Genomic DNA, 8,733 nt, shown 5'->3' with positions numbered 1-8,733 from the left:
TTAGATTCCTCTGGGCTGCTGGGGGCCGCGGCGCTCTCCAGGAAGGACAGCAGCTCGCGCTCGGCCGAGATGCCCAGGGAATGGCGCGAGCGGAGGGTGTTGGGGGGCCGGGAGGAGGAGCTGTCTGTCCTGGGCCGCAAGAAAGGGACCTGGTCCTCGGCACCCTTGTTGGTCAGCAGTTCTACGTCGTTCTCACTGCTGCTGCGGCCAAAGGCCCCAAGCTCTGCAGCAGCCCAGTGATGTCGCCTCTCTTCCGTTGCTTTCAGTCGCTGCAGCTGCCTGGACTCCTGCACTTTGCGCTCGCGGTTGTCCTGGGTGGGGGCAGGAAAGCCGTGTGAGGCGTAGGGAGAGGGGGTGCAACTACAGGGGCACCCACCTGAGATGAACCACACGGCGCGAGCTCGAGGGCGTGTTCCACACCGAGAAGGACACGCGTGTGTTCACACGTGTGCAGGGACCCGGGATCTGACAAGAGGGATGCACTTGGCCTGGCCCCAACAATCTGTCTGCAGTTCTCATGTGACTCCTGGGCCCAACTCCCAGGCAGCCGATCTAAGTGTCCCTCGTGCTTGGGCCCGGGTTCCATACACACGTGTGACCTCAACTCCCAGGGATGCCAGCTTGGTTCCTAAGTGGGGAAAGACAGGAGGGAAGACCCTCGGAAGTCCTGGGCAGGCGATGGCAGTGAGGATGAACAGTGGGTACTGAAAGGCTGTACCTACAACCGTAGCTCTGTACTGCATGGGTGCACCCACACACATGCCACACACCTGTACACACTCATGCACACTTGTATATAAATGTATCCCCAAGATGTTAAGAAATGCCTTCTAATTCTGTTCTCTGATTGCTCCCTGGTAAAGAAACACCACAAATGCCTTGGGGGCTCGGCCAGCTGTACCCTGTAGCAGAAGGCTCTGTCCCTTGTGTCCCAGCCCGACCCCACAGGGAGGAGGCAAAGGAACAGTGTGCTTTACAAACCCTTCAGCCTTCACCCTAGGGCAAAAAACACCCAGGCCTCCCTAGTGAAACCGCTCCAGAGCAGACTCACATCCTTGGAGTCACTTCGCTTGCCTGTGTGATTTAATATGCAGCTGTGCAGTCCCTCATAAAATGACGAGATATTTGCATAAACTATGCATATCCTCACACAGATTTTAAATCTTTGCTATACTACATACACTACCTATGTAAGTGCTATGTACATAGCTGTTACACTGCACAGTTCAGGGAAAATGACAAAACAATCTGCAAGCATTTAGGACATACTCGGTTTAAAAATATATTTTCAGCTTGTGGTTGGCTGAATCTGCAGATGTGGAACTGTGGATACAAAAAGGCTACATTTGTGTCACAAATAACAGATCTCTTTTGGATTGCACGATTGTATAATCATGTAATTACATGGATCTCATGACCCAAATCCATTACTGTTAGCAGTTTTTATTTGAAAATCAGTTTTCTCCTACAGTGGCCTTTCCAGTTTCTGTGAGGCTCTGGTGGGGGACTCTTGGCTCCTCAGCTCAGCCTTCCTGGGGTCCTGGGCTTCTCACGCCTCGCCTCATCCTTGCAAGGCTGCCCATGGCATGGGTGGGGTGAGGTCCTGGTCTCGGGACAGCTGGGCTGAGGGCTTTCCACAGGTGGCTTCACAGGCCTGGGGGCCTCAGGAAGGGCTGGTTTGGCCTCTGCCACCTCAAGGCCTCCCACTGCTGAGCTCACTGCTTGGACAGAGGAGCATTAACGTGGCCTTGGGAGAAGCCTCTTTCTTAGCTGGATAGAGAAGGGAGGGGCTGGGAATGGAAAACAATTCTGGCTGGAGAGAAATGTAAGCCCCTCCAAGAAATTCAGCTGTGGACAAGAATGGATTTAAAATGTGGAGGAAGAGTGCAAAGCCCCAGGGTCGCTCCTGAGCAAACGAATAAATAAGCAAATACGAGGCAAGACGTGACTCGGCAGCACCGGGGTCTTCAAGGACTGCACACTGTCACTCTTGTGTTTCACTCACAGACAGAGGTCTGATTCGCTAAGTCAGGCAACTCAGAGTTTTTAACTCAGATCCCTGGACACAGCAACTGAGGGGCTGGAGGTGCAGCCACCACTGGCCAGGCCCAAGCTGGCCGTAGACTGCAGGGTTCCCATGGTGCTGACACCGCCACAGTGACCTGGTGTGGGAAAAGGTGACACGGAAGGAAGGCCCTTTCCACTGCAGCAAGTCTCCCCAAAGGTGGAAATCCTCTGAGGGGATCTATGGTCAGGACCCAGAGGAGACTTTTAAATACTGCGATTCAGCATGAAGAGCAAGCTTGTGCCATCAAACTGCCTCCAGGCCATCGCTGTGCCTGTCCTGAGCAGCCCACACCAGACCTGGGATGGGAAGGCACAGCAGACGCGATTCCCATTATCCCGGCTGAGCAGGGCTACAGGCGTGGAGCGGCCGCCAGCCTTACCTTCACTGCTCTGTTGAATCTGGTACAGAAGTCCCTAAATATCTGGAGGCATTCGTCCAGTTTCATGGTCCCTCGGTCTTCACAGAAGAAATCGATGAGGGTGTGTGCCTCACGCTGCAGCCTCTGCTTCCGCTGCTCCAGGTCCGCCAACTTTTCTGTGGCAAACTGTGGAAACACCAGAGGTCCTCTGAAGTGAGCGGCTGGCAGAAGGGGGAGCCACGGCACCCTGCCCCAGGCTCGTGGCAACATCACGCACAAGAGCCAAGGAGAAAGCCAACCCAAACAAAACTGTGTGAGGGCCAGGAGCCACAAAACAGGTGGGAGAGGTGGGGCGCTGTGGCATGTGTGCACCTGTAATTTCAGCTGCTCGGGAGGCTGAGGCGGGAGGACTGTCTGAGTCCAGGGGAATGAAGCCAGCCTGGGCAACATAGTGAGAACATGTCTCCAGAGAATGAAGGACTTTAACCTACACCGTGCCACTGGCAGAAATTTCACTTCAGTGTCACTGAAAAAACGACCCAGGTACACAGTTGATTTTAGTAAGAAAAATTTTTTCTTCTGCATTTTTTTATTCTTTCTCTTAAAGCTCTCACATGGTGAAAGGTTTATTTTAGGGTCCCTGAAGTTCACTTGTACTACTGATGAGCCCGCCCTGCTGCCCTGCTAACTCCAAGAAGCTCTACTAGGTCAGCCCCACCCCCCAGGACTAAAGGCCTTGTGCCTAACGCTGGGGATCTGTCCTGGCCAGCTGGAAAGTGCTGGCAACAGCTCATGCCTGTACCCCTCATGCAACTTGGTGGACCCTGAATGGGTATTTTATTAAAACTCTGCGGGAGAGTGTGAAGGGCCCCATGGTTAGAAATTACCATCTCATACAAATCCTCTCTTCACTACTTATTTCTTCCTAATTCTTCCATGGTCTCTAAGTCAGGCCCCTACAAAGTATTGAGGACAAGGACGCCTACTTTCCCGGGGGCTCCCAGGCCTCCCAGGAAGGGCTGGGCCACACCCAAGCTCACAAACACTTTGCCAGCACAGGTGGGACAGCATTGTGAGAGGCAGGAAGGACCCACCACACGGCAGGGACCAGGTGTGTGAGTCACAACAGTCTTACACTGCTTTCTTGTCTACCAGGGGAGCAGGGATACAGGAAATACGTTCTTCATGAAATGGCAGTACCATGGGTTTTAAAGAGGCTTATGTTTGAGAAGCTCCTTTTGGTAGCGCGGGGGCTGGGCCTGCGGTGTGGGAAAGCTGCAGGTTCCCCTATGAGTTGGTGGCATTGAGCGGCTGTCTGAACGTGCTCGGCCAGCTACAGAATCCACAGCAAGCCCTGTACGACTCGCTACCTCCTGCCTGTTCTGACCACTCTCCCCCTAAGGCCCCTCTCCCCAGCCAGGCACATCTTAGAGCTCGCAGGAAAGCCGAATGCCCCAGAGAGCAACCCTGTGAGTTAGGAGCCTAAGGCAGGGAGAAACCTTGCTGTCCTCCCTCCGCAGGGGAAGGTGGAATCCAGCCAAGGACAGCTCCACTGCAGAAAATAGGCCCCCTAATGAGGGTCCACAGGGGAGCCCAGCCCCACCTGGAGTCTCATCTGCAGGCCCTGTGGGGGTCGCTGAGGCACCAGGAGGGAAAGCCTGGCCACCAGAGCCCCTCAGTGTCGGGACAAGGAAACACTCTGAGTGCAGAGCTGAAAGAGAAGCACGGTTAAATCAGATGCACCAGTTCCACATGACAGGGGCCCAGAGAAATACAAGGCGCCAGGGTGTGAACCTGCCCGCTGTGCGCCAAAGCCCCAGTGCAGTATACTCAGAATGACCCCCTGATGGGGTCAGAACGCTGACACGGGTCTATGAACGACATGTCCCTGTCATCTTTCTGCTCAAAAACCTTCAAAGTCCCTCACTGCTTGAGGCAAGAACCGGAGACATCAATTTTTGTGGTGCTGGTGTTTGCTGTGTCACTACACTTTCAGAAAAATGTGTATACTTCAAAGCCAGGTGTGGTGGTGCATACCTGTCACCCCAGCACCCAGAAGGCTGAGGCGGGAGGATTGCTTTGAGTTTGAAACTAGCCTGATCTACACAGTGAGTTCAGAGGCAGCTTGAACTACATAGAGAGACACTGTCTCAAAAAAACCAACCAACCGACCAACTGACCAAAATAAACCAACAAACAAAATATGTATATCTGAATGGGAAAATCAGCTTGGTTATTTGTGAAGGCAAATACGGAGTACATGTTTAATAATGAACCTAAGCTCACAGCGAAGCCAAACAAAATCTAGTGTTTGCAGTTGCGGGCTAAACTCACACTATTTGAAAGCAGCTCAACTAATCAGCAAGGGCTTTGGTGGCTCACCCTCAGGAGCGCTGTGCTCCTGCCTAGTGCCAGGCACCGCCTGTGAGGCGAATTCCACCTGGGGACCCCAGGAGCTGACTACAAGGAAGGTAGCACACCATTTCCCAGAGGGCAATGGCACCACTTTTCCTTTCTCAGATAAGGGAGATAAAGGATGTGTGTCAGACTGTGGGGCTAGTGAGTCACTGTGAGCCGTCCCTGCTGCTTTCTGCGGGTGCGATTTGCAGAGGTTCCCGACACACCCTGTGGGGCTGATATGTGTGGGATCTGCTCTTGTTAGAAACTGAGCCAAACACAGCTCATCTCTTCATATAAACAAGGGCAGGAAGAAGAGCCTGGGTTCTAAGGTGATGATTTCCACAGAATGAGTTCTGCTGTAGAAAAATTCGACTGGCTTAAAACCAAAACTTAGGTATAGCCTGCATGTGAGCAGCCTAAACTTGTAAAGGTCACCTCGAAAAGGTGCCATCACAAAACCGAACAGGATGAGCAGGAGCCCCACTATGACCAGAGACCTGAGGTCTAAACCATGAGCAAGACGCCGAGCAATGAAGGGGCTTCGTGGTGTCAGGGGTTTCTGTACCACTGCGGGGGAAATGCGAATGCCACTGGTTCCACAGATCTGCCCGTGCAAATGTGAGCGGCCTCACTGTGGTCGCTGCAGGACGCATTTGAATCACCTACGCACCTGAAGGAAATCTTCCATCTGCTGACAAAGCCCCGTGTCCAGCTTGATGTTTTCCTTCAGCGATCGCGTCCTGACGACCAGCGACTTCAGTTCCGCCTCTGTGTTATCCAGAGATAATCTAAAAGTAGAAAGAAGAGAGCGGGCAGTTGGCACAAGGAAGCTGGGTTTCCTGCGGGGACGTCAAACAAGACCTCTCTCTGGCCACGCCTGGAAACAGAAGAGGCAGCCACCGCAATTACGCCTGCCTTCCCTGGTTTGGGTTGCGAGTTTCCATGTGTGTTTTTTCAGAGGCAACTGCTTCCTAAAAACACAAGCTGGCATAGAGAGCGCAGGCAGTCTGTTCTTGCAGATGAGATAACCAAAACCATGGGACTTGGGAAGCTTTCATAAACCAAGGCTGAGTACCTTTATGCAGTAAGCATTGGAGATGAAAAGCCGGCACGACTCTAGGGACAGCTGTTCAAAGCCCTAACTCGCAAGTGGCGAGGAGATGGGGGCTGCAGGCGCTCGGACCAGGGTCAGTCACACAGAGAAACTGAGTAGATTTCGTGCCGTTCACCTCAGTGAGGCAGCACAGCTCTCTACACCTCAGTGAACTAAAACAGAGTCACCAACTCTGCAATAAATGGCTGTGCTTTCACAATGTTTTAGCTTCATTCATCCTGTCACGATTAAGCAGAGCGTGAGTGATGATCTCGCTGAGCTGGTGAAATCTAAAGTCCAGTGAAATTCCTAACACAGGATGCGGTCCTGCTTCCACTGTCAGTGCCACGGTGTGCGTGGGATGTGTGTTACAGTCATTCCTCCTTATAGACCTCTCAGATGTGCTTATATTCTACCAGAGTAAAATCTTCCCACACAAATGTCTTTTAGTAGTTCAGAAACAAAAGTTTGGGTCATATAAGATATCCATCCTTTTCTGGAGAATAATGCACTGCTCTGTGAACATGAATTAGGGCCTGTTCCCACCTTTGCACTAATGATTCCACTTTGGGAAAGACACGTCATCCGTGGCTAGATGTCCACAGAGTCAGTAACAGGGACACACTGGCCAGTGACAGGGCGTGAGCTCTGGTTCATATGCACAGGGCTCACAGCTGTCGCTGCTGCTGTAGTCGCTCATATAACAAGTACACGACACAGCCGGGCACCATGCTGCCTGCTGAGGTCCTGGCCGTTGGGAGGCCCAGGAGGGGGATGGTCCGAACCCAGGAATTTGCAACCAGCCTGGGCAACACAGCATGACCCTGTCTCAAAGGAGAAGTACAGACATGAGCTGGGTTCATAATGCAGTGGTGCCAGAGGCAGCCTGTGGGTCTCGCTTTCCAGCTCTGCCTTCAGTAGCTCCGTGTCAGCAGCCTGAAATCAGCCAGGGCAACAGTATTTATGGTATGAAAATTAGCAAATGCTACTTTTTTTTTTCTTTTCTTGAAGAACTGGTTCTTTGAAACATTCTCCTCTGGATGTGTGGGCTGGTGTTTTAAGTTGAAAAACACACAGAACTCAAAATAGTACATATGCCTAGGTTGTAGCTATATTAAAGTATGCATCTATGTGGGGATTAGAAGCGAATTAGGATGATGTAATTAGAGCATTATGTTTGGTAGACACTTTCTCTGTAAAGTGGAGTGACTAATTTAAAATCAAATCCTTTCACAGCTCTTGGTAGGGTTCCAACCCCTTTTAATGCAATAAAAAACTAATGTACCATGTTAGGTTCGACAAGGAAACCGTGATGCATGGCCCTGAAGGCTGGACTGATCTAGAACAACTCCCGCGCTAATAAGCTGTGCTGTTTGAACTCTATCTCTTGGGTGTGGAGGGATTTGAAGTTCTTAGTCTGCACTACTTTATACTTATGATACTCATTAAGATGACTAAAATAGCTTGTTTAGTACTATTTTAAAAATAATCTTTTCAAAATCCCCATATTCCAGAGGCGTACACACACATTTCTTTTAAGCAAGTGAAAAGAAAGCCTTAGAGTCCAACAACACAATACTTTTCGAATTTCAAACCTGAATCGAAAGTTGTTACTACAGCAGTTTTCGTAAGAAGGCAGTTAACAACTGACTCTTCACAATGAGGTTTCTGTTTTCCCTGCTTACCTAGCAGCCTCCTGAACATGACTCAACTTTTCAGAAAAGTTTAGAAGGACAGCATCTTTCTTTTGGGCTTCCTGGAAGAAAAAAAAAAAAATCTCACTGGATAGATAAAACCAGAAGGAAATAATTTTCTTAGGGCTTAAAGGACCCTTATAATCCTTATTTTTCAGCAGGCTACACCCATAGCAATTCAATGAGACACGAACTCGGATGCCCACACTGAGGTTTATGAGAATACCCTGACTCTCAAACACAGTTCACTTCCCAAGGCATGATCGTGACATGAAATACAATTCATGTGTGCTGAAACTCAGTGGAAAGAGGTGGCTGCTTGGCCCACTGTCTCTGAGAGAATCCAATACATTCTGCCTAAATACCACCCATACCCTAGAGTAGCCCTGACATGACTGACATACCATCAGCTGTCAGACCAGTTTGCTAACTGAGATTCCTCAGGAGGGTCTGCATTCTTATCTCTGGGAAGGCTGAGCAGGAGCAGCGAGACTCAGGATGTCCCCACAGGGGCAGGGACCAAGTTACGTGGCTTGAAGGAGCTTGGCCTGCAATCCAGGCTGGATAAGCAATTCTGTTCCTTCTCTTAATGCTTGGAAAATTAAATTTTCAATTACCCCTGAGGATCAGGGGCATAGCACTGCCAGGATGTGGGAGGCCAAAACCAAAAAAACCAGTCAAGGACTGAGTTAAAGATGGCCCTGTCTTCTGAGGAATAACAGCAGTGTGTACTATTTGTGGAGTGCTTACAATACGCCAAACACTGAACTACGCACTTAGGGGTTATCTTATCTCCTCTAGTCCTCTCAATTACCTGATTTTGAGGTAAGTCACCCATTACAGGAAGAAACTGAAGGTCTTAGGCTTATGTAAAGTTCCCTCATTCTGTCCCATGATGAAGGCCACACTCAAAACAAGCATGCAAGTGGCTTCCTCCCCAGCCTAAGGCTGTGTCTGTCACTGGTGTCCAAACAAGGGAATTCAAGAAAGAGAAGCAAGGCATCACAACTGTTGAGAAGGTTTAATCACAACAGTAATTAGAAGGTAGCTGCCTGAGACTGATTTTTCACTGTGCATCTAGTTACTCTGATGTTAAAAAAAAAAAAAAAAAAAAAAAAAA

The 8,733-nt window shown here is 50.2% G+C and overlaps 1 protein-coding gene across 1 annotated transcript in view; it reads right to left on the bottom strand.

The window, feature by feature from the left end:
• Positions 1–5: 5 nt before the first annotated feature.
• Positions 6–8,733, bottom strand: part of Fhdc1 (FH2 domain containing 1) — a gene marked incomplete at its 3' end in the record, with an annotated part of 33,530 nt that continues 24,802 nt past the window's right edge. The window contains exons 10-13 of the mRNA XM_033759955.1: positions 7,605–7,675; positions 5,497–5,614; positions 2,448–2,612; positions 6–311 (exon numbers count right to left, since the gene is read on the bottom strand). Of these exons, the coding sequence (XP_033615846.1) occupies positions 6–311; positions 2,448–2,612; positions 5,497–5,614; positions 7,605–7,675 (660 nt within the window). The remainder of the gene's footprint in view (positions 312–2,447; positions 2,613–5,496; positions 5,615–7,604; positions 7,676–8,733) is intronic.

The sequence above is a fragment of the Fukomys damarensis genome, unplaced genomic scaffold, assembly GCF_012274545.1.
Source record: "Fukomys damarensis isolate Sample0158 unplaced genomic scaffold, DMR_v1.0_HiC HiC_scaffold_38, whole genome shotgun sequence".
Classification (NCBI taxonomy): domain Eukaryota; kingdom Metazoa; phylum Chordata; class Mammalia; order Rodentia; family Bathyergidae; genus Fukomys; species Fukomys damarensis.
This window is presented reverse-complemented; position numbering and strand designations above follow the sequence as displayed.